At 39.3% G+C, this 25,466-nt stretch overlaps 1 protein-coding gene across 9 annotated transcripts; it reads right to left on the reverse strand.

Annotated features, from left to right (window-relative positions):
• On the reverse strand, positions 1–24,834 carry dido1 (death inducer-obliterator 1). Of its 9 annotated transcripts, none has more exons than XM_039674134.2 (17): positions 24,676–24,834; positions 22,544–22,587; positions 19,786–19,899; positions 18,553–19,462; positions 14,477–14,822; positions 12,744–12,959; positions 12,110–12,323; positions 8,981–9,554; positions 8,359–8,518; positions 8,120–8,236; positions 7,894–8,043; positions 7,508–7,664; positions 6,315–6,801; positions 6,072–6,219; positions 5,891–5,980; positions 5,557–5,752; positions 1–4,465 (listed from the first exon to the last, which is right to left on the reverse strand). In XM_039674134.2, exons 3-17 carry the CDS (start codon positions 19,865–19,867, stop codon positions 522–524), a joined length of 7,791 nt encoding a protein of 2,596 aa, XP_039530068.2. In that variant the 5' UTR covers positions 19,868–19,899; positions 22,544–22,587; positions 24,676–24,834; the 3' UTR covers positions 1–521. The 9 variants fall into 9 exon arrangements, with proteins under 9 accessions (XP_039530068.2, XP_039530067.2, XP_039530070.2 ...); XM_039674133.2 differs by having other exon boundaries at positions 8,981–9,551; positions 12,744–12,962; XM_039674136.2 differs by having other exon boundaries at positions 7,942–8,043; positions 12,744–12,962.
• Positions 24,835–25,466: the final 632 nt, after the last annotated feature.

Consider the following 25,466-nt stretch of genomic DNA (forward strand, 5'->3'; position numbering starts at 1 on the left):
TGTTTTACAATCACAGAATTTATTGAACAAATTAAATGAACATTTGGAGTGTCGTCAGGTCAATCAATAACAATAGCCTTCAGACATATTCATGAAACGGTGGTTAAGCTTTTACCATATAAAGACCTTTTGAAGACATTTCCTTTAAACAATTTTAAAGCTATATGGCTTATGACTTCTCTATTTAGAAAAAAAGTAGTTAAAAACATACCTGTATATACACAAACATACATATTTACATGTCTTGTTTTTTAATTTTTTTTTATCTGTGAAGATCTGTGAAGTTGTCCATAGTTTTCATTAAAACATCAGTACAGGGAGAGTATGTTGTGCTGACAAAATTATCACCACATAAGAAGTACACCTGAAGATGTTATCAACACAACAAGGACTTGTAAGTAAAAAGCATAAAATATTCAGCAAGGAAAGTACAAAAGTGACTTTCAAACGCAACGTTCAAACTCATGCAAATTTATAAAGAAACAAAAAATGTGTCAGTCAACAGTCAAGATGAATGACATTCATGATGGGTTTTCAGATTCTGTAGACTTTGCCCTTGAGTTGTCAGATCTTTCTTTTCTTTCCTCTTTCTTTTCTCTGCTCCTGCTTCTGTCCCGTCTGTCTCTGTCTTTCTCCTTGCCTCTGTCTTTGTCCCGTTCTCTGTCCCGATCTCTTCTCTCACGGTCTTTTCCGCGTTCTCGATCCCGACTCCTTGAGCGTTCTCTTCTCCTGTCTCTATCTCTGTCACGGTCTCTATCTCTGTCCCTGTTCTTTGCTCGCTCTCTGTCATGGTCTTTTCGGTCTTGATCTCTCTCCCTGTCTCGGTCATGGTCTTTTCGATCTTGATCTCTCTCCCTGTCTCGGTCATGGTCTTTCCGGTCTTGATCTCGATCTCGATCTCTGTCTCTGTCTCGGTCATGGTCTTTCCGGTCTTGATCTCGATCTCGATCTCTGTCTCTGTCTCGGTCATGGTCTTTTCGGTCTTGATCTCTGTCCCTGTCTCGATCATGGTCTTTTCGGTCTTGATCTCGATCTCTGTCTCGGTCATGGTCTTTTCGATCTTGATCTCTCTCCCTTTCTCGGTCATGGTCTTTTCGATCTTGATCTCTCTCCCTGTCTCGGTCATAGTCTTTTCGGTCTTGATCTCTCTCCCTGCCACGGTCACGGTCTCGGTCTCGATCTCGATCCCGATCCCGGTCTCTCCTCTTGTCTCCATCTCCGTATCGGTCAGGCTCTCTGCGATCCCTCTCCCGACTGTGTTCTCCTTCCCTTTCCCTGCTGCGACCCCGCTCCCTTTCTCTTTCCCTGCTCCGGTCTCTTTCACGATCCCTTTCTCTGCCCCGTTCATGTTCATGATCCCTGTTCCAGCCCCATGATCTTCCACTATGTCCACCTTCTCTGTCTCGGTCTCTCCTCCTATCCTCAGACAAGTCACGCTGCCTCTCTTCAGACATTCTTGAGGGGGCATCTCTGTCACGCGAACCACCATCAAATCTACTTGGACGGTTATGTGGCTCTGCAGTGTCTCGGCTGGAACTGCTTCTCCTCCTCATTTCAGGTGAGTGACGTCTCCAGTGGTCATCGCGGTGGGTGTCTGGGCTGTGTCCACCTATACGACCCTGTATTGGGATGGGACCTTCAGGTGGTGTTGGAAGCAGAGGTCCACGAACAGGTCTAACATCTCTAACATCATTTGGACCATCATCATTGTAGTTAAATCGTGCTGGCGGGCCAACAGCTTCCTTATCATAATGTCCTACTGGTGGACCTCTCTGGCCACCAAATTGTTGAACTGATGGTCCCCGGTGCCTTTCAAAGTCTTGAGATGAAGTTCCCCGTGGTTCCTCAAATGGTCCCCGGTGCCTTTCAAAGTCTTGAGATGAAGTTCCCCGTGGTTCCTCAAATGGTCCCCGGTGCCTTTCAAAGTCTTGAGATGAAGTTCCCCGTGGTTCCTCAAATGATCCCCTGTGTTGAGGTGAACCACGGAATTGGTTCTGAGGTGGAAATCGCTGTCCTGACATTTCACCTATAGGACCAGGAGGTCCTCTACGTCCATCAAAGTGGTTTGGTGGTGGTCCCCTAAAGGGAGGCCCGTGTGAGGGTATCTGGGGCTTCTCTATTCCCTGATGATAAGAGTTCCCACCATCTTCAAAATGATCACCAGGTCCTCTTGACATGTTAGATGGAGGGCCATGATCCCCAATATTATGAAGCAGAGGTGGGCCTCTTGGCCCTGGGAAGTGGGATGGTGTTGGAGCTCTATTAACAAAAGGATTTGGAGGGGGACTGGGGAATGGTGGAGGTGGGCCCCTAGGTGCAGAGAAGCTAAAGGGGGGTGGAGGCCCATTAAACCTTTGTCCATCAAAGCTGGGAGGGGGTGGCCCGGGTAGTGGGGCTCTTGGTCCAATATGCTGAGGAGGCATTGGATTCATAGAATTGTCGAAGATCTGAGGAGGAGGACCTCTCTGACCAATTGGTTGGAATGGAGGTGGTCCTCGTGGGGTAAAATTCGGAGGTGGTGGACCTCTTGGAGCAGCATCAAACTGAGAACTGCTACCCCACTGATTCTGGAAAGGTGGATATGATGCAGGTAGTGGATATTGAGAATGATCATTATCCCCACGAGGAGGAGGTGGACCTTGCATTGCGGGAATCTGCATTGGTGGAGGGAGATGCATGGGTGGTGGAACAGGCATTGGTGGAGGGCCTTGCATTGGAGGTAGACCAAGAATAGGTGGAGGCCCAATTGGAGGAGGAAAAGACATTGGAGGTGGAATGTTAGGAGGGTTTGTTGTTGGTATATGCTGTATATGGGAACTGTGAGAATCCATATAAGATGAGTTGTCTTGGATGACATCGTGTGGCACTCCTGAGTGTTTATTATTATTATTTAAACTGATTGTTGAAATGTTATAATATGTGGTTGCAGTGGTCTCAATAGGCTGCCCAATGGATGAAACTGGGTCAGCTTTTAAAATAGACTGTCCAACGGATGAATCAGGTTTCAAAATACTGGCAGAATTAGGCCAAACCTCCTCAAAACTTTTAATCTCAGATTCAATAGGATCATCCTTCGTTTTGTGTTCCTCTTCAGGTTCGTTTTCCATGTAGCTTTCCACCAACTCTGGGTCAATCTTTTCTCCTAGTAACGGAATAGAAACGTCTGTGCTCTCTATATCAAGAAAAGGCACCACTTCACTCTTGCTTGCTTCCTCCTCCTCACCTCCTTCTTCCTCAGACTCAGATGCTTCTGGATGCAGGATAGCAGGCTGCACTGAATCCAAGGTGGCAGTAACTTGCAAAAGGGGAGTATCTGCGGTTGCATCCTCTACTGGTGTATCTTCAGTAGAGTCCAGCTGTGCAGGTTGTGTGTCTGCGGCTAAGCAAGTTTGTGTTAGTGATGTCTCCATCGCTGTATCTTCTTGTGGAAATGTTGTATCTGTAGTAACAGGAGATTCCTCCTCTGTCTCTGTGGAATCAGAAGTCTGTCTTCTATTTGCAGCTGCCTGTCTAGGGTCTCTACTCTGCCTTGGGTCTCTTCTCTGGTTAATAACTGGAGCAGCTGAACTCTTCGCCACCAACTCTTCAACCTTTTTACCAAGCTGCAGCAATTGACTGTTAGCTAACAGAGATGTGACAGGCTGAGAAATCAAAGTCTCTGGTATTTGCTGATGAGCTGCTTCCTCGTGCTTCTGTTCCTCAATTTCTTTGTCTTCAAGCACTTTTTGATGCTCAGTTAATTTTTTAGCACCTGGATCAACTCCAGAATCATTAAAAAGAGAGTCATCCTCAGGGTCATAAGCTACATCATCCGTCATAGAGGTGACCTCTGTTTGCTTAATGACAGCAGATACTTTTGTTGTATTATGGGTATTTTCTGAACCATAGCCAACACCTGGGTCATATTCTTCTTCAGGATCATATGGTCTATCGTCCTGTACTTCTACTTCTCTACCCTTGGTTACGGCAAACCGCTGTACAATTGGATCCAGTATGGGCACAGAGACATCTACAGCACTTTGATCTGAAGGTGATAACGAGACATCAGAATCTTGCTTCTTCTTACCAAAAAGTGTTTTCAGGATAGTCTGAAGTGGAGTGGCTGTAGATGGTGCTGAGACATTTGAGGATGGAGAATTACTACCTGTGCTGGTGCTGACACCAGGTGCTTTCACAGAGGAGAGCATGGAAAACACAGAAGAGATAGAACTTAAAGACTCAGGGGCACTGAAGGGTGGAGGGGTGCCTGGGGGAGTTGTGCTTATAGCATCCAGACTAGATCGAAGAACTTTGTCCTGTTTTATTTCAGATTTAGCAATAATGGATGGTTTTGGAAGGCCTGTCTCATCATCTCTTACAGTTTTAGAGCGTTTCTCCTCATTCTCTAGAGGGGCCCCAGGACGCTTCTTGTCCTTCTGGCAAATCAACAACCCCAGAAGGAGATTGGGACGAGCTGGTTCCAGACCTGCAAAAATGGATGAAACATTATTCCAAAAATAAGTTTTCTATAGATCTATGATTAAGGGATCTTTAGGATATAACAGCTATATAATGTTTAGAGGTAAGAAATACACATTAAGAGAGCTTGTTCCACATAATACAAACTGGTAACATGAACTGTTAAATCTTACCTATAACAAACTTATTCTTACGTTAAGTTTTTTATTGTATCATCCAAATTATCCTTGTGATACATTAAATTAGCAATTACCACACAAGCTTTGTTAATTTAGCATAAATATTCCCTTACACGACATAAAAGCTCCTAATTATATAAAATCTATAGATAGAACAGCCTTTCATTATTAACAAAACTGCTCATGTTTCTTCCTCTGGCAAACTTGTGCCAATAATGCCAATTCTAATCGACAAAATTTTATGCAATTCGTCTCAGGATCATTATCACTCCTTAGGCAGGTCAGATGATTTACTTAAATTTCCCTATAAGACAGGATGATGTCCAGAATGTAACTTACCATGGTTGCCATGATATTACAGCTAGTCCAACAGCAGACAGCATAAATGGCAGCACTTTCATTTTGAAGTGTAATTTTCAGTGCTGTGATGTGGCATTAGTTATATGCCTTACATTATATATTACAAATATAGGTAGTCACTTTGAGCAACTCCATTATTAAACACTTGCTCTTAAAATGAAATATGAACCTGAAAAAATAAGGCTAAGACACAAACATCTAGGACATTGAACTTGGATTCGTGATATATTTTATTAGAAAGTCATAAAATACATGACAACTTGCAGACAGAATAAAGAACACAAAAATAAGCACACAAACTTTGTCTGGATTGAAGAAACTCATTGTATGAGTTGCATTTTGTAGCACGTTTGATATGGCCAAGAATCGTTTTCCATTTTGTAAATTGTGGAACAAGCTTTGCATTTTACAGAATAAAGAGTTAAAATACAGACAGACTTTAATCATGGCATGCTTACCTTTTGTAAACAAAAACAGTTTTTTTTTATTAAAAGTCTGGGGAAAACACTAAAATGATTCTTTAAAAAAAGAGATTTTATAGTATCCTTGTAATGCTTACCTGGTCCATCAAATGGCAGAAGCTTCGCAGGAAGTGGGTCTTTTGAACTCAGAGGGATGAGGTAAAGGTCTTTAATGCGTTTGTTGCTGTTTGCCACTACTCCAAACCGCTTACGGCTACTGAAATAAGAAAACAGAGAAACATACGCCACCTCCTCCTCTTCAGTCGCTGGATGGAAACGAATGAGACTCAGTTCCTGAAAAAAGAAAACTCAGCATGAAAAAACAAAAATCACTATGATGCACATGAATAAAGTGAAGTACCATTACAATTGGGTTGACTTTCTGAATTTCTGAATTTGATTCTAGTGCAACTGAAATTAGTTTTTTCATACTTTTGACAGTGAAGTCTTCAACTTTCCCACATAATCCCAAACAGTGTGTGGTGATATTCTACCACCAATATGGATGGTGTCAGGCAAGTCCTGCAAATAAAATAAAAAACAGTTGTTAAAATGATTTAACAACACAACTTGAACCCAACAACCTCCTATAAAGAATCTTTAAAAAACAAACCTCCTTAATATGCTCAAATGATCCTGAAACCATATAGGCTTTTGTGACAAACTTGGCAACAGTGTGCATGTTTATGAATCCTTTCCACATCATCTCTTGTCCAGACAAGAACAAAGCGGTTTCACCCTCAGGAGTGGGCTCTGACACACTGTGGAAATACAACAGTTTTACAAATATTGCTACTTACTAAAATGATAATGTAGAAAGAAAAGCATTTTGCACTAAATGTCATATATGCTGTACCTGGTAGTATTTGAGCCATAAATGCGCAGATCTTGTGAAGAGGCTGGTTTTGGCATCACAGGTCTGGGTAGAGATGCTGGGGCAGGAGGGGGCATAGGCAAAGGACCTTTTGCTTCTACAACCGCAGGTTCAACAGAGATAGGAATATTTGCTGGCATAGCAGGAATTTCAGGGACTATGTTAGGCACAGATGACCGGTGACCAGCCGTACGAGGATCCCTTCGGGTTATTGTAACGGAAGAGACTGCTGGTACAGCAGCAGTGACTGGGGCCTGAACCACAGGAAATACACTGCTTGTATCCTCCATCACAGACGTAGAATCAGGCAAAGGCATTTCAACACCAGAGAGAGAGGAAACGTGAGGGAGATCAGCAGGGGATTTGGATGGTCGTGGCTCTGGTTTAGACTTAAAAGATGGCTCTGGCTTTTTAGGCACAGACATTTTGTGTTTTTTAGATGGTGGTTCATCATCTGCAGACTTTTGGCCTGAAAAATTAGCAACATGGAATTTATTTATTAGCTGGTAGACACATCATAGTTGTATATAATACAACCAGTAGTAGGCACTTTCTTAAGAACTCAGGCACAAAATGAACCTTTGGTCTAATAAAACATTGGTACCTAGTCGACCGTTCTCTGAGATTTGATTTCATGGTAATCGAATGTAAAGAGTTTTATTTTTAAAATCTGTTTAGCGTATAACACTAGTAATGGGGGCATTTAATAAGTAAAAAGAAATCGCTAGCACTAACAAGGCTCAAAATAGCCCCACACTAACAAAGTAACATAATGAGGGTCCCTAAATGCAAAACGAAGCATTGAGAACTTTGTAAGTGTAGAAACCGTTTAATAAGAAGATACTTTATAAAGACAGTTCACTTTGTGTATACAGGCGGCGCCCTCTTTGGAAAACAGTCTCAACAATTCGAACCACGAACGACGTGCCAAGTAAGCTGAACTGTATGAAGTTCAGCGCACTTCTGAACTGCATGAACGGCGTTCGTGGTTCGACTTGCCCCCATTTACTAGCATTGTACGCTGAGATAAAACTCTTTACATTCGATTATCATGAAAACAAATCTCAGAGAACAGTTGACTAGGTACCAATGTTTTATTAGACCAAAGGTTGATTTTGCGCCAGAGTTCTCCTTTAAGGGTATGTGACTTTTTATATTTGGTGATATAGTCCCACCTGTACAGATCTTGCAGTTCAGGTCAAAAAGATGAGCCTTGTGCTCTGCTGTAGTGTCTTTCAGCATAATACTGAAGATATCTGGCATTGAGCTGCCTTTACCAGCAGAGACTGGTGCTTGCTGTGCAGAAGTAGGGCGTGTGTCCTCTTGGGAGTCCTGCACAAAACAAGAACAAACATAGAATGAGAGGGTCAATGAACAATATTATACTTTAGGATACTATTCTCATCCTTGTGAAAGAAAAGACAAAATAAGATCAAGTTGGCAGTTATGAGAACAAATTATGCATTCAGGGAGTCGCTTTAGGAAAATGAAATCAGAGCTGGATACAGAGAGGTGTGTGGAAGAAAAGACAGAAAAGGAAAGCAAGAAAGCCAGCACTTACAGCAGCAGAAGCCAAGTAGGGAGATTGGGAAGTGGCAGGCATACATACATCTCCATCAGACATAGCAGGAGGAGCTTCCTCCATGTCTACATCAGGGGGAGGACCCTCCTGTCTAGATCCACTTTTGGGCTGGGATCTCCCACTGGGACTCTTTTGGAATAAGTACATAAGTTTAAGCAAAGAGCATAAACATAGCATAATTTCATCAAATTGTATCTCGTTTTACCTCAGAGATTTCAGATTTTCTCCAGTCTGACATCTCCTTGGAAAGAAGTTCTTCTGGACTCAGTCTAACCAGCCTAAAAGGACTGATCTCGCCACCAATCACACGATAGAACAGGCCCTGCCACACAGGCAAGTAAAAAAATTAATAATTTAAACCTCACAAAGCTACTAAAAATGCCTATGTACTGTATATTACAATATCATAATTGTCTCTATTAAACAAAGAAAAAAGTAACTCACCTTGTTTTTGGGGTCCTTCAGGTTGAACATAAGGGACCTGTACTTGTTCTTGTACTTGTTATCAGTGTTCAAATAAAGGTTAAACATCTCCTTCTCAATGCTGACAGCCAACTTTCCCACTTCGCTCTCAGACATGGAGAGATCATCACTGTCACTGACTCTGTGGCACAATAATGAATTTAAATATGCAAATTCTTGGAAAGACATTGAAACCCCTTTTATATAAAATATTTAATCACTAATGAGGAGAACATTTAAAAGGCAAAAATTTAAACCTCTTAAAAATGTAAAGGTACACCATGTAACTTCTTGTTGAAAATGTACACAAGTGAATACATCATAAACTGTTTTTGTCTTATCCTGAATCACTATGGTACACCTAAAATAAATGTTTATATTCATAATATTTTAGACAGAACAGGACGACAGCCACACCAGAGTAACCCAGTACCGGCGTGACCCGTCATACACAAACAGAGAGCAAGCATTTTGTTAATTAAACACTAGGGCATTTAAAGTTACAGTGTACCTTTATTATCATTTAATTAGAACCTTCTTTAATTAGAAGTTCATCTCAATGATTTTTTCATTTTAATGTGTATTTATGTTAATCGTCACTCACCTTTTATACAGGATATCAGTCAGTGATCGTCTGATGTTGGATCTCATCTGGTTGTTGGGCGGCGGCTGTGGAGGGCCAGTAGTGGCAGTGGGCTGGGTTGGTTTGGGCAATGGGTGTTGGGTGGATGATACTGGGGAAGGTGGGGTTCTAGTGTTAGGAGAGGGACTAGGCTCTGCAGGCTCCTTTGGTCCTGCCTGTGGCTGTTTTTTTGGGATAGTAAAGGTGCTTTTGCCAACTCGAAGAGCTCCAGAGGCATGGTGGCGAGATCCGGGGGGGCCTGAAGGAGATAAAACTGGAATTGGTGGTGGGGGAGGTCCCGGCTTCTTCAATTTGCCCTGCGGTATGGGCTGTTTTCTTAACTCTCTGCCACTGCTCGAAGGAGCTGCATTTGTTTTGCCTTTAGGAAGAGGAGAGGTGGCAGCAGCAGCAGCCTTTGTCCCCTTGGAGCCAGGAGACTTCTTCCCACCTTTGGGAGCAATATTTGTAACAGGGGGTTTCTTGTCAGCGGATGCAGTCTCCTTCTCTGGCTTGACCTCTTCATTGCCTTCTTTTTCTTTGTCTTTTTGGGGAGCTGCTGGACGACAAAAGGAATAAAAGGATTCATGAATGTAGAAATGGAACAATTATTTCAAATAGCTCTTCATTTGGTAAAAATAAATAAATAATTTTAGTGTAATGCGAATTGTAGTGCCTTGCCTTGAAATTGTAATAATTTTCTCAAGTTACTGAATATGAAGACCACCATTACCAGTTCAAGAATTGGATTGAAGACACAAACAAGAAAATGTTGAACATGTAACCTTTATTTTAAAAACTAATTTACAATCATCTCTAAGCAAGTTTACCTGAAAGAAACTACCTGACTCACAGACCAGTCAGATGTATTTGCATATATTTAATTACATTCTTTAAACAATTTATTAATCATAATAATCAGCAAGTGACTAGGTAGCATAAAAAAATACCAACAAACTGGAGCACATAGCAACTATTATTTTGTATGTAAATTTACTTTTTTTATATATATATTTGGCAAATTTGAAGAAAAAAATATGAAGGGTTCATGCAACAAATTAAGATTCACTGCTTGCTTTTTTAAAATAATTTTCTATTATATATCACTAACCCAAATAAATATTGTGTGTGTGGGGGGGGGGGGGGGGGGCATTCAAGAAAACATTACATAAGGACTTTATGGCCTGGTTTCACAGACAGGGTTTAGATTAAGCCAGGATTAGGCTTTAGGACATTTAAGTAGCTTTTATAAACTTGCACTAACTTGCACTTTTTTTAAAATAGCACTAACATTCATTCTAGTCTGAGACTAGGCTTAAGCCTCGTCTGTGAAACCAGGGGAATAAAGGATTAATATTTTACCAACTACATGAAAAGCATGCCAATTTGATTAGAGATGTGACCATATAACCAGTGTACAATAAACCACAGTGGACCTAAGCTCCCTTGTATTGCAGTAATGCATCCTTAAAAAGCACTTCAGAGTAATCCCATTCATGTGTTACTCTCATCAGACAAATATCTCCATATCTTGGTCAACACAAAAAGCAGAATACACAAACAATCCAAGGCAACCTTATGTAAATATAAAGTCACATTCATAAGACTTAAAACCCATTTTAAAAAAGCTGCAGGGACAATGACACAAAGTTTTCTGATTCATAAGTTCAGATATCAGACATACCCCACATTAAGTTTAGGGTGTCCTCTGTTTTTGCATTTGGAAACTAAAAACTTGCCCTTTCCAGTACTCAATCATTCCTACTAGTGCAGAAAACCAATTTCAATCTCTGCATCAAATCAACTGCATTCAGCTTTCAACAAGTACACTAACCTCTCAATATGTAATTTGTTCATATTTAAATATGCAATAAGACAAGAGTATCTGCATTGTTCTACATTCTGTGTATATGCTTGACATATCCCTGTGTGCTGCAATAATGAGGCATGTGAATTCTGTCGTTGTCTGCTGTGGGGTGATTGATAATGATGTCCTCAGCTGTTCTTCATTACGGTTCCCCATTACATCAGCTTACTCTCTGGGCTCTTGGACTTTTCTGAAACGCCACACTTCTTCTCTCAGTCCGGCTCCAAGGTCTGTAGGCTTTTTATTGCAAAACACGCTGTGACATTCAGCGGAAGGCTGACAAAGGCCAAAACCAGGCAGAGGCCATGACATCCCATGTTGTCATCCAATAAACAGACTTCTCTCTCACAATTGAAGCACAGGGGCAGCAGAGTATTATCCGAAATTTCACTTTATTTTGAATGCCACTTTGTCCACTCAAGATTTATAAATGCAGTGCATGCAAGTCAAAGGAATATCAAACTAAAAGCTGTTAGTTATAAAGTTACATGTTTTCATTATTGGGTAACAGGACTGTAGTCAAATGTCCATGTGATCAGAGATGTTCTATTCTTAGTCGGGGAGGAGGGCAGGAGAAAAAGACACCAAAACCTACCTGATCAGGTGTGTGGTCAGTACAGCGTTTCGGATGAAGTTATTGCCCCGATGACGGCAGAGATTGGAGATAAATGGCAATGGTATTCCACACATTGAGAAACTCAAATTCACATGCACATACATTGTAGACGTTTATCAGAAAGCTTTACAAAAGCACTTCATGGCAAGGCACTACAGTTTGAGCTCAGATCCCTAGGATCTAAATTTCTAGATCACTTTTTTAGTGCCAGATAAATAAAGTACTTATACATAGACTGCAAAATACAGTCTTTATGCATTTAGATCATAAATACTTACCATATATTTCTTATTTTAAACTTACCTGTTCTGGATCTCAGAATGACCTGATACAGGTATTTTTCAAATATTAGCATCTTGTAGTGTTAATTAAACACTGCCAAAATATTTTAGATGTAGCACGGAGTGTCCAGCTTAAAACCATAGTTACAGCTGTGCTAAAATTCTGGCGTTAATATCCTTTAAACGCACGTAATTTCCATTTCAGTCCAATTTACACCAGAAAAGAGCTGCTATTTTTAAATCCCCTTAGGCTGCAACAATTTCAATCAGTTGTGCTTGACAGTTCAACGCCCCCATCATTGGTAGACACAGGTCAATAAAATGTGGAAAACCCTCAGAGAGATACATACACGCTTTGTTTAACACAGATGCTGATATGGGTGTAGTCTTTTCTGGCGTTACTGCAATGTAATTATGGTCACTGGACCAGGATGACATGGCCGGAGGCGGCGGATGCTCCTCTGCATGCTTGTCTTCATCATCATCCTCTTCCTCAGTCCCAGATTCTGACTCCTCCTCCTCCTCACCTTGGTTAGAGGACCTCCTTTCTGGTCCAGACCTCTTCTATAGACAAGAACAAAACATTGTTAGCTTAAAAAAAAAATTATATATACATTTTTATTAAATAGTTTTTTTTTTTTAAGACATTGAAGAAAAACATCAGGTATTTTCACACTACTAAAAATGCAACAGTACTTCTTACATTTAGAGCAAAAACTATTGAAAATGGAGAATTAAAGATTTAAATAACCTATAGCTTTATAGCAAAAGAGGAAATACAATACCTGTTTTCCTGTTTTATCGTGCACCTGAATTAGCAACTACTGGATTAAAAACTTCTCAATTTACACCTAAACACTAATGTAAATGTATCCTCATAGAACAGTCATCCAGCCATAATCCATGTGTAAAATAATTTCCTACCAATAAAGCCTTAATAAAATGAATATTGCATGATTATTATTAGGTGGCTATTAATAATACCTTCTGTGGTGATTTATTTCTGGTCTTTTTCTGCATTTTGGGTTTGCCCCTCTCTTTCTGTTTGGAGTCTTTTCCATCCGTGGTGATGATCTTCATGGCGGCAGCAGCATGTCTGAGTATGCAGTCGTTCCCACAGTAGACAGAGTCAGGGAGGGCATCTCTCTCACAGCCAGGGCCGATGCATTTTGGGAGGGAAGATTCCTGAACTGCAGTCACCTGCTAAAAACTCAGGGATATCAAACCTCTGTGGCCACTACATTATGGCAGTAGATCTACACCGTCTGTAGCGTACTTTTTTTTTTAAATCAACCTAAACAAGTATTATTTTTCCGCTATCAGTTTAAAAAAAGGAACTTAATGTGGTCATATGACAACAATACATTGCTATCTAGTTAAAAATGCTTATAATTTTAAACTCAATTTTGTGTAAAAATGTGTCCTGATCAAATGAGTCCAAGATGATTTTGGCTAATGTTAACTCCAAGTTCATCCACCATGGCATTAGAAATCAAAGGTTATTGCATTGCAGAATACAAAATCCAAAAGCAACAAGCTCAGTTGTATACTGCACATTTAGCTGACTCAAGTAGCTCATTTGGGTATTCAACAGATACTGCAGCAATACTAATAGTAGCATGGTAACATGCTAACCCAAACAGTCACAAGACTTGTGAATATTTTGAATAGGGATTTTTTCCAGCATAATTCAACAAATCAAACAAAAACAATAGAATTTTGCTATTCTTGTTAATAGATATAGGAAATACATAAGATCGCAAAAAAGATGAGCAAATATTATGACATAACATAATTTAGAATCAATGGGCTTTATGTCCAGCTGCACTACTTCCTGAACTTCAGCCAGCAACTTGTTTCTTGTCTGCCATTATTGGTCAAATTGATTAATTCAGGTGTGCTTGACCTCAGTAGTCATGGCAACAATAATCAGACACACCTGAATTGTTTCCTGAACAGGAAACAAGGAGCTGGCTGAAGTTCAGGAAGTAGTGCAGCTAGGCATAAAGCCAATTATTAGACTATAATAGCATTTAGTCTTAGCATATTGTTGATTTCAAAATCTATTTTAAGTGTGGCTCATTTAAACACCTTTTAGTTTTATTTTTTATGAGATAAATTTATTTTTACATTCATAAAAAAAGACAACTTACCATATCTTAATTATCATAATTAGATTCCTTTAGGACGTATAATTCAAGTGATTTGGTTGTTACAAACCCCCTTTATATATACGCAGGAAAGGTATTCAGTTGAGAAAACAACATGAAACCCCCAAAAAACAGTTTTCATGCTTTGCTATGGAACTAAAAAGTGTGGTTCTCAAATGTTGTCTTTGCCATCTGATTTTTCCCAACATTAGCTTAAAAAAGTGGCCAAACCTGATTATCATGATTATCCTTATATTATACAATGAAACATTGAAAATCACACAGATGATAGCTTCAAAATTTACTAAATGCCAAATACTGACATAAAAAGCAAGTGTATGAATAATCGGAATCATATAATGATGTTGCAATTTTACACTAAATTTAAGTTAAACTTAAAAATGTCACTGATAATAAAATCATTTGAGGAAAAACTGTCGAAATTCAAGCATCGATAACTGTATCCAGAACCTGTATACTTCAACACCATGAACTCAAATGTAAAAAAAGAAGACAAAAAGTGGAAAAAGTGCAGTATTCAAACTCGTGTTTCATACGGACACATACCGGCTGGAAAATCTTTATTTTCTTTTTCCCACTAGGATTGGTAGCCTTCTCGATCCTGCCCTTGATACCCAGGTCATCAGAAGTTTTGTCCTCTGTGGTGGCTGCAGAAGTGCTAGATGCTGTAGCGAGACCGGTCTCAGTTTTACGAAGGCCAGCTACTGGCCGTTTGCCATTCTCTGCAGCTGCCGTGGAGGAGCCGGCCTTGGAAATCTGCCCTTTCTGTGTGTAGCAGTTTGGACAGACATAGTCCTCTCCATTTCTCTCCATCAGTCGGCCACGTGCCTCAGAGATGCCGACACAGTCGCCATGAAACCACTCCTCGCAGCGATCGCAGCAGATCATAAACCTATAAGGATTTAAACAATGACCAAACACCCTCAATAATCATTAAATCCACAAGAGACATAAAACCTCAGCTGACAAAAACAAAAAGTAAGCAAATGGCGTTCTCTGCTACTTGCTAACAAACACATGCCACTTTTCTGCATCTTGCCTGATAAGGACAGTGTGTAACATTACTCAAGTGTTAAAGAAACGACTAACAAAGAAATCGGATGGCTGGGCCAATACAGAATTGTGGAACCTGTATCAATAATTCTTGTCAGGATACTCATAATTTTGACCCTTTCAGCTTGCGCTTTAACAATACAATCTGACAAACTCCTTACAGCTGATCATTTATGAAACAATTATAGAAATCAGTAAAAACAACGCAACTTAAAAAGTATGGGTCATATATCATTGGAAATTAGGAGTGTGCACAAAATAAGCTATTTAAATTGTGCTACACATGTTGCTTTTCCTTGCTGAAACTCAGTTATAACTAAATACACTGGGTGGCGCTGTGGAGCTGGTTAAGTTGACTTATTTGATCACCAGAAAGTCTTCTTTGATCATAATAATTTTACTAAATGACCTTACAAAATGGAATTACTTTTGATTAAATGGATCAACACGTCGTGTGGAAACATTGTCGGGTGAAACAGATTTATCATATCACCATCATGAAATCACAAGAATTCCAAACACCAGTCGAATGAAGAAAGACATTCACAACTGCAGGTAAGCACAGTTGTACCCAACGAGTGAGTCGTGAAGACAACTTATCTGATTGCAAAATTATCGAGACATATGCTTCGTTAAAGCTTTGTTGAGGGACACAGGTTTAAGAACAAACACAAATTGCTGTAAGAAACTTTGCTTAGCACACCGTTTTCTGTGTCCCTGCAGAGTCTTTCGGCGGAGCACATTTTATCTGCATCCAGCCTTACTGTTATCAGACTGAGGAGCCAACTTTCACCTGAGCATGTGGATATTCATTTTCCTCAACATGAACATGTGAAATAATATAAACACAATAACCATATGCTGACTCAAGTGTAAATGCATGTTCTGCACGATAACTTAACTGCTTAAATGCTTTAGATCTGTATATTTTGTTTACACACATTGTTTAAATGTTATCTACTAAAATACCTCAAAATGTAATGAAAGCTTGTTGTGCATATTTGCTAATCATGAGCTTGTTTAGAAAAAAATCCCATCCCTATTGGAACTGTCTGAACTGGAATGCAACACACTCACAGTGTGAGCCCCAGTCAAACTACATTTACCTAAAGGATTATTAGGAACACCTGTTCATTTTCTTATTAATGCAATTATCTAATCAACCAATCACATGGCAGTTGCTTCAATGCACTTAGGGGTGTGGTCCTGATCAAGACAATCTACCGAACTCCAAACTGAATCTCAGAATGGGAAAGAAAGGTGATTTAAGCAATTTTGAGTGTGGCATGATTGTTGTTGCCAGACGGGCCGGTCTGAGTACTTCACAATCTGTTCAGTAACTGGGATTTTCATGCACAACCATTTCTAGGGTTTACAAAGAATGGTGTGAAAAGGGAAAAACATTCAGTATGCGGCAGTTCTGTGGGCGAAAATGCCTTGTTGATGCTAAAGGTCAGAGGAGAATGGGCCGACTGGTTCAAGCTGATAGAAGAGCAACTTTGACTGAAATAACCAATCGCTACAACCGAGGTATGCAGCAAAGCCACAACACGCACAACCTTGAGGCGGATGGTTGGGCCCTATAATTTCCACAATCACGGAAAAGCGGACGGAATTGGCAAATTAATGCAGAATCTAGTGTTAAGATGGTTTCTGTTTGGGGAGAAGCAGCAAATCTGCGCAACACAACCCTCCCAACACTCCACCCCATCATTTCAGCTACAATGACAAAATCGAAACAAAAGCATGGCGAAGCGGCTCTCCACGGCTCTGCTTTCGTCTGCAAAAAAGTTCAACACTTTAAGCCGTCAGTGCCGAGCCGAGCAGTTTGAACGTGACTTTTATCCAGTGTTCCCACACATCTACTAATTCGCATTGTTACCTCAATAAATTTAAGGTTATTCTTATTTTATCTGTATACATTTTAATCATTAACTTTAAAAGCACACTCTTTTTACAACCAAAATATCAGTCAAGGGTAAAAAAAAGAATCCCAAAAATTGAAAACCGGAAAAAAATGGAATTTGGGAAAAAACTAAACGGATTTCATAGGGCCCTAGAATGGGCTACAACACCAGAAGACCCCACCAGGTACCACTCAGCTCCACTACAAATAGGAAAAAGAGGCTACAAGTTGCAAGAGCTCACCAAAATTGGACAGTTGAAGACTGGAAAAATGTTGCCTGGTCTGATGAGTCTCGATTTCTGTTGAGACATTCAGATGGTAGAGTCAGAATTTGGCGTAAACAGAATGAGAGCATGGATCCATCATGCCTTGTTACCACTGTGCAGGCGGTGGTGGTGTAATGGTGTGGGGGATGTTTTCTTGGCACACTTTAGGCCCCTTAGTGCCAATTGGGAATCATTTAAATGCCACGGCCTACCTGAGCATTGTTTCTGACCATGTCCATCCCTTAATGGCCACCATGAACTCATCCTCTGATGGCTACTTCCAGCAGGATAATGCACCATGTCAAAAAGCTAATTTCAAATTGGTTTCTTGAACATGACAATGAGTTCACTGTACTAAAATGGCCCCCACAGTCACCAGATCTCAACCCAATAGAGCATCTTTGGGATGTGGTGGAACGGGAGCTTCATGCCCTGGATGTGCTTCCCACAAATCTCCCTCAACTGCAAGATACTATCCTATCAATATGGGCCAACATTTCTAAAGAATGCTTTCAGCACCTTGTTGAATCAATGCCATGTAGAATTAAGGCAGTTCTGAAGGCGAAAGGGGGTCAAACAGTATTAACATGGTGTTCCTAATAATCCTTTAGGTCAGTGTATATCTGCTGTGTAAAAACACTCTCAGATGCACAAGTCAATGAAATAAAGATGCCATTTGTGTCAAACTCATACTTATTATGGGCAATGCCAATACAGTTTAATTTTAAGATGTATATGACACCAATAACTTGCGACCTAATAGTTTTAGCAAGCAAAACACTTATTAAACACTCATCAAATTGATTCCTCCTTGGCCTAAAAAAGACTGTTTAGGCTTTCTGTGAAACTCATGATTTATTTTAAAATACTCCAGGCGATACATGTGCACAAACTTGTAGGGTATAAAAACGCGAGTTTTGTTCCTTTGTGCTCTCTATCTTCTGCTGATGACATGACACTCACATGAGAGCTCTTTTTGTTTAGTATGTACTTCACTGTCTAAACTTCTGTAAAATCTCTTAAATTATATATTTTATGCAAGTGATAAATACATTACCACTAAAGTGTATAATATTAAACAAACTACACTGTATATAATTAATATGTAGCCTATACCAATATTATTAAAATAATTCAAACTGACTATTTAATTTTAATACGTATATTTATAACTAGGATATACAGTATATAAAATGTGTATTATATTTTATAACTTTAATATAAAATTATACATTTTATATACAAATATTAATATATCTCATAAAAACATTGTTTTTCTTATTCTTTTTTCCCCCCTCTAAATCTACATGCATCAGTTAAAAATTAATTCACCCAGTATCCAGCAAACAACATGTCAACTAAAAAGTATCTCATGCACCTTTAACAAAGACACATACCTTTTGTTGTGTTTCTGCCTGCAGATGCAGTAAAGTGCATTAGGGTCATAACCATCACTGTCGCAATCACCGGACGACGACGACTCATCATCATCATCATCATCGTCGTCGTCGTCATCATCATCGTCATTCTCTTTCTTCTCTTTGCGGAGCTTCACTCCTACTTTGGGTTTAGTGTCTCTTTTAGAATCTTTACTGGCTGCTCTGGTAAGACGTCTTTTTATGGACTCATTTGAGGCCTTCTCTTTGCTCTTATTGCCATCCTCCACTTCTTCCTCTTCTTTCATCTCCACATCCATCGCTTGTTCCTTTTTTGCTTCCACATCCTTCCCATCTTCAGCACTGGCTTCAGTCTCAGCGTGTTCTTGAGTCTCTTTTGCTACTTCACTTTCAGCCTCATCTTCGTTTTCAGAGCTGCCATCATCACTCACTGAGTCTTCGTCTGCTTTAGGCACCACTGCCCTTCTCGCCCTTCCCCGGCCCCTTTTCCCCGGTGAGGCCACTTTCTGTTCCTCTAATTTGGCTTCGGCATTTCCGTCAAAGCTGGCCTCGGAAGCAGTTTCAGCATCGGTTGGGGTCTGGGATGGAGGATCCCCTCCCTCAAGTCGTGAGGGACAACTTCTCCTGCCCGTTCCTCTTCCTCGCTTCACAGTGACCAGAAACTCTTCCAGTTTGTCCGTGCGCTTTGCTTGTCTGCCGCTACGACGCACCGGGGCGCCCTTGCCCTCTGGAGTCTCCGCTGCCATTTCTCCAGAAATTTCCCTCTTAGCAATGGTAGTCCGACGAAAGCCCCAAGTCTTCTTAAACTCGCCTAAGGGCTTTGTGGATTTATCAGGGTCCTCTACCTTGTCTTCACTAACATCACCTTGGTCTTTTTGATCTTTGACTTCGTCTGAGACCGATGTTGGTTCTGTGTGTGAACGTAGCAAAATTAGTTGACAATAAATGTTTAAATGTAAGAGATATGCAATTTGATAAACTGTGATATGTACATCCAAGCTGATAAATCAATGAAAATGCAGGTGCGAATTCAGTAAAAACACATTAATTAACATTGTGATGTGTGACGTCACACCACACATTGAAAAAAAAAAAAATTAAAAAAATGCTTTTAGCCATTTAATATTTTAAATAGAATAGATAGGAACTCTTAAATCTTAATGATTACATCCTGTTTCAATTTCCGAATTTGAAATCCTGATTGGAGTCAATGGTGGAGTGGGCCGTGGGTACCTTGTGAACTGGTATCCACAGGATCCTGGCTGGGCTCAGGCTCATGGGCTTGAGCCAGCTCAGGGCTCACACTCTCCTCCATAGCAGAGAGACACTATTTTTCAAACAGAATATCTATAATTAAGAAAGAAGAAAGATTTAATGGGGAGCACAACTCCCAAATAGTATTATAAATTCCGAAGCGAATAGTCTTCTCAGATGAAGCCTTGCTAGTTGAAGATGCTAATGAGTCTTTCCTTTGGATGCATTTAGTAAATTTTATTGCTGAGGCCCAAAAAAAGGGATTTAACATGCTTGAGATGTCTAAAAGTGCTCCATCCTTGATCTTTTGCATTCAGGGTGTGGTCAAATTAAAATACACTATATACAAATTTAAGGATGTGTAAAATATTCTTTAAAGCAGTGGTTCTCAAACCTGTCCTGGTGAACCACCAAGACTGCATAGCCGTTTTTCAATACAAAGTACGCAAAGTTCGGACTTGCGTCCTTGGCAGTTCAGACTTGCCAAGTACGATTCAGGAGAACAAACTCCCGAGGACGAGAGGACGCAAGTCCGGTTATTCTGCAAATGGAATAGAGCGCACTTGATCGCGTCACTCAGCACGCTCTGGCTACTCCAGTTATCTATTTATATACATTTTAGGCAACAATAAAACAAAATATGCTACAACTCTGCCTCTTTTTGTCAAAAATAAAACTAAATTTGTTATAAAACACCACTTTGCCTCTTTTCAATAAAAAAAAAATATTAAACATATTTGGCCATGTGGTTCTTCACTCCATATATTAATAACATAATGAATATGATCTTTTTGTTTTCATTTTAAAAATATGAAACGTTATTGATTTTTATTGACATTTAACAAACAAAGAAAGAGATCATTTTATTTTATTGTTCATATAGTGAAGATCATGCAAAAAATGAAATCAATAAAAATATTTATTTATAATAACACGATAAAACTATTTTTTTTGCCATGGTACAAACTAGTTAAATGAGACGAGGCCAAAGATAGACTTTTACACAGGACGAATTATACGTCAAGTTTATCCACTAGACGAGACATCTCTGCCAGCGGCAAACGTCAGAAGCACTAGCCGAGGAAAAGCTGTTCGAGTCGGGGTTGATGAGCGCTGGGCGCCGCTGAAGGCTTGCATGTCAGAGCTCCGAAAACGTCAGATACATCTTTATAAATAAACCACAGACTTGAGATTTAAACAACCACATTCTCATCTGAAACACTCTTAAAATTACATTTCATGACACAATAACAGTAGTATTTTGATATTTCGCAGATTTTCTCCTCTCCCATTGACGCTTGCTGGTTGACGCGAGATGCATTCTGGTATACCTGGCTATCTCAAGTCCGCACAAGTCCCCTCTCGATGCATCCTCGGTAAACAGGGCGGATCAAGAACACATCCGGGGATTTGAAGTGGACTTGGCTAGATGTGAACTTTGAATTGGAACAGTACTTCGGCAGTGAATGATGACGTTTCTCAAGTCCACAAGAACACAAGTACAGACAAGAACGCATATTGAGAAACGACATTTGTCTCCCTAATCAAACAGACCTGATTCAAATATCACATGGGCGAATGAGCTGATGAGTAGATTAGAATCAGGTGTGTTTGATTAGGAAGACAGAAAACGTGCGGTGTTGGTGGTCCACCAGGACAGGATTGAGAACCACTCACTGCTCTAAACCATTTAGACGGCAAGAACAAAACCATGACAATGATGGAAACGATGTATCTTCTTGTTCATAAAGTGCACACTGGGCTTCTCAACTAAATCATATTAAACAATAATATTACACTTAACTAGGCTATATTTTAAATTTATTTCAACTATAAATACAGCCTTGGTGAACAAGACTTATTTCAAATCTATACACACACATACAACAAGAATTAGAATCAAATAGAATACCACATCAGTGGAATAGTGGTAGAAAATACTCCATAAAATTGTTTTATTCTTAAAAAATAAGCAGGATCAGTTGAAACATAACTGCTATAATTTAGGCAAATGATTCATCATAAAAAGTTTGTGCATTTTGAGTTTGAATATTTTTTTTCTGAAAAGGACTACAGACCAAGCAATAAACTCTTTCAAATAGACATAAATAGATGTGCATATATCAAGTTTTACTGAAAACCTCCACCACTGAATTGTGTATTTTAAGTTTCATACACCAGTGTAATACATTTATTACATGGAGGAGTATTATTCTAGTAGCCTAATTATAATGCACTTTTGAATTACAGTCAATGCATTGAATTTTCATAATTTAGTTCAATTCATTCAACATGTTTACACACTAGAAATTAATGTCATATTACTTACTATGCAAAAATTACTTTTGAGTTTCATACAATTGCATGCCATCTTTGATGGACTTTTGTATGACGCGTCGTGATAGTTATGTCAAATATATCTAGGATAAGGCATACATAACTCAGCATGATGCAGCATATCACAATGAAGATATTTTAATGGCAAGAGCTGCATTAATAACAATAAAGTGAGTATATATCTTTAACAATGCAATCTAGAGAAAACCAGACCTGCTGTAAGAAGACACCTGCGTTCTCTAACATACATTTGGCAATGGAGGTAAAGTGGCATAACTCATTAATACGTTTCCAGGACACAATTACTGTCAACCATTCTCACTACAATAAACAGTAACAGTAGGACTTCAGTTGTCAAAAACATACGGTCTCTCATACTAACAGTAGTGAAAGGCTGTACCTGTTTGCTATGATGACTGGAACTCTTCTATTTAAGATAGTGATCTATAAACAACGAAAAGATAGAAGAGTTAAAAATTAGCAATGAAAACTTGACCTCATGTGCTAGGTTGTCATTTCAGCAAATCATAACTCTTTTTCTGCATATTATGTTCCTATTCAGCCATCTTAGTCCAAGTTATACAACAAAAATAAAAATAGCTCTCCAACCATGTACCAAAAATGTTACACAAGATCAATTAGACAAAAATATGCATGTTTATGTCACAATGTTGCACATTGTAGATAGATTTCTGAGAGTGACAAATTGCTAATTATGTCTACAAATCAATAAAAACTACAGTTAATACGTTTTAAGTTTACTTGCATACAATAAGCAAATGGACATTCTGTACAGAATTAAATATGCCATATATCTGAATGCATAGTAGCTCAAAAAAACACCAAAAATATTCATCAACTACAGCAATAAACCAAATATTAAAAGCAAATATTACTGCAATCATGTCATGCATTATCCAAAAATATTGAGATATTGAAACAAAAGAAATAAGAATGAAAAGAAAATTTACGTCACATGTGCTCAAGGCCTAGTTATTAACGTGGCTGGATCCATAAAAATTAACCGTGTCTAGTGTAGGCCTAACTTAAAGAACGATGATGCATTTTAAGAAGGCCTGATATTTATGAACACTGCATATAGTACATTAGTCGTTTTAAACTAAATAAAAAATACAACTGTGCTCTGCAATGGCCGCCCACAGTAGCACGTAACGTTAGCTTAACGTAACTTTAAGTTAAACGCCATCAAAACTAACACGAGCAACTAAGCAAAACTATAACCCATATTACGTACTGTAAAATTCACATAAGAGTAACAAAGAAAAGGCGACAAAATGAGATAAAACAAAATCTTTTCTTCCAGGATGAAATAGAGATTTGTTACTTGCCCGTTAACGTTAGCTAATAGCTAGCGCACGACCTCCATTTCACAATCTCTCACACAAGAGATCATTTTACTCCCGCTATTTTGTTTCTAAGACTTATACATACGAGCCTGTGTGTATATAGCGTTGAATATTACTGAATATAGTTCGGAATGGACTGTACATAAATAGTAAGCTACTGGTGCTAAATCTAACATTTCTGCGAATCGGTTCTTTCGAACAGACCTTTCTGTCGTTTTTCGTCATCGAGCAATGGCGCGATCACGTGGTTCATAAGTCCAGGCGTTCCAGTAAAACATTGTGTACGCATATGTTGCTGATTATGTTATTGATAAATATGCTTTTGTAGGTGTATATTATTTAGTGTGCCTCAGTGTGGCGAGGGAATCATACCGACTCGTTAACGAATTGCATGCAGCAAGAGCACTGGTGGGTTTCGGTCACGGAGAGCAGCCACGTGAGAAGCTGTTAACATCTAACGTTATATGTAATTTTTATCATTAAATATCATTAAATGACAAAATAATTTAGAGAGAGTTCAAAAATCATGGAATAAAATTCTAAATCATTAAATTTTAAAAACTTAAACCCTTTTTATAAGTATGTCAAACCCATCTGCTAACTAAGGGCTAACTTTTCCATCCATGCAGCAAAATAACGTACATATACAAACGAACTTAACATTACGATAAATTAGACCAAAATAACAGCACAAAAACATTGTGCACAACATTAAACGTTAGAGCAGAGAAGCGCACACACCCACTTTGTCGACACAGAACAAATCAAAACTTCACTGCATGAATATTCGCATAAAACAATCACATTTTTAAAAGACAGAAATAATGCCATCGGATACATAGCAATATGTTTAGAGAATAACGTAAGTCACATTTTAATAAGAAGATTAACGTTATCAATTCATTAAACAGACATGCGTTTAAACTCGCATTGCAACATCTATTAATCAGATTAACAGCTGTAATGTTACTTTTCTGTTGCGAGTTGGTTTTCTCCATCTGGAATAATGTTTTCTTACCAAATAAATACGGAGGCTCGTGGCGCCATTACTGGAGCGCTAGTTTCAATATGACAAACTGTGTCTGCATCTCTACCTTTATTAAGCGCAAATGAACAGCGAAATAGCGTGCACTACTGCTCATTACAACTGGAAATGCATACTTACTTGTTAGCATTAATGTAGTTTGGCGTACGGTCAATGCAACGGTGTGACCTCCATTTTCTTTTCTTGTTGATGATGGCGGCGAATTTTTGCCTGTAGTGCTCCAGATAGCGTGAGACGAACCACATTCGAAGTTGAAGTTACAATTTAGGACAGCGACGCAGTGTCGTGGGGGTGAAACTGCATAATCTTCAGATATCTGACATGCAGAAGTGCGCCTTCTAGTGTTCAGAATCAGGCGTCTATTAAAAAAAGATGTTTACACTCGCAAGGGATTTGTCCAGTAGCACCTCAATGCAGAACATGAGATCCACGGGGAGGAGTCGGATCACGATCCAAGGGGTGGAGATGGGTAGGATTAGGGTTGGGTTTAGGGATTAGGGGTGGGTTTAGAGATCAGGGGGCGGAGTTGGTTAGGTTTAGGTGTATGTAAGACAGAAGCTTCCAAGTCAGAATGACAACAATTGGGACAAGGGTAATAAGAATAAAAGGAAAATAAAAATAGGCAAAAAAAAAAAGTCAATTGACAATGCAGACCCTTTTACAATTTTATAAAGGGATGTGAATAAGAGGTATGATATCCTAAACTAATAAAAGTATTTAGAGTCGGGCATTGCACATGTTCTTATTGTAAAGTGGGGGCATTTACCGGTTAATAAGAGAGATGGCCTGAGGAAAGAACCCTTTCTTTTGTCTGGCTGTTCAGGTACTCAGTGCTCTGAGTGGCAACACTTCAAAGAAGAAATGGCCTGGATGTGAGAGGTCAGAGGGATTTTTCCAGCCCCATTCCTCAC

This window comes from Pimephales promelas, chromosome 21 (genome assembly GCF_988280905.1).
Source record: "Pimephales promelas chromosome 21, fPimPro1.hap1.1, whole genome shotgun sequence".
NCBI lineage: Eukaryota > Metazoa > Chordata > Actinopteri > Cypriniformes > Leuciscidae > Pimephales > Pimephales promelas.

Coding starts and splice junctions, on each gene's coding strand:
- dido1 (XM_039674131.2), bottom strand. CDS start 19,867: ATGGAGGAGAGTGTGAGCCCTGAGCTGGCTCAAGCCCATGAGCCTGAG. Junction 8,237..8,358: donor TGAAGGACCCCAAAAACAAG/GTGAGTTACTTT, acceptor CCTGTGTGGCAG/GGCCTGTTCTATCGTGTGAT. Junction 5,981..6,071: donor CATTTGAGCATATTAAGGAG/GTTTGTTTTTTA, acceptor TTTTATTTGCAG/GACTTGCCTGACACCATCCA.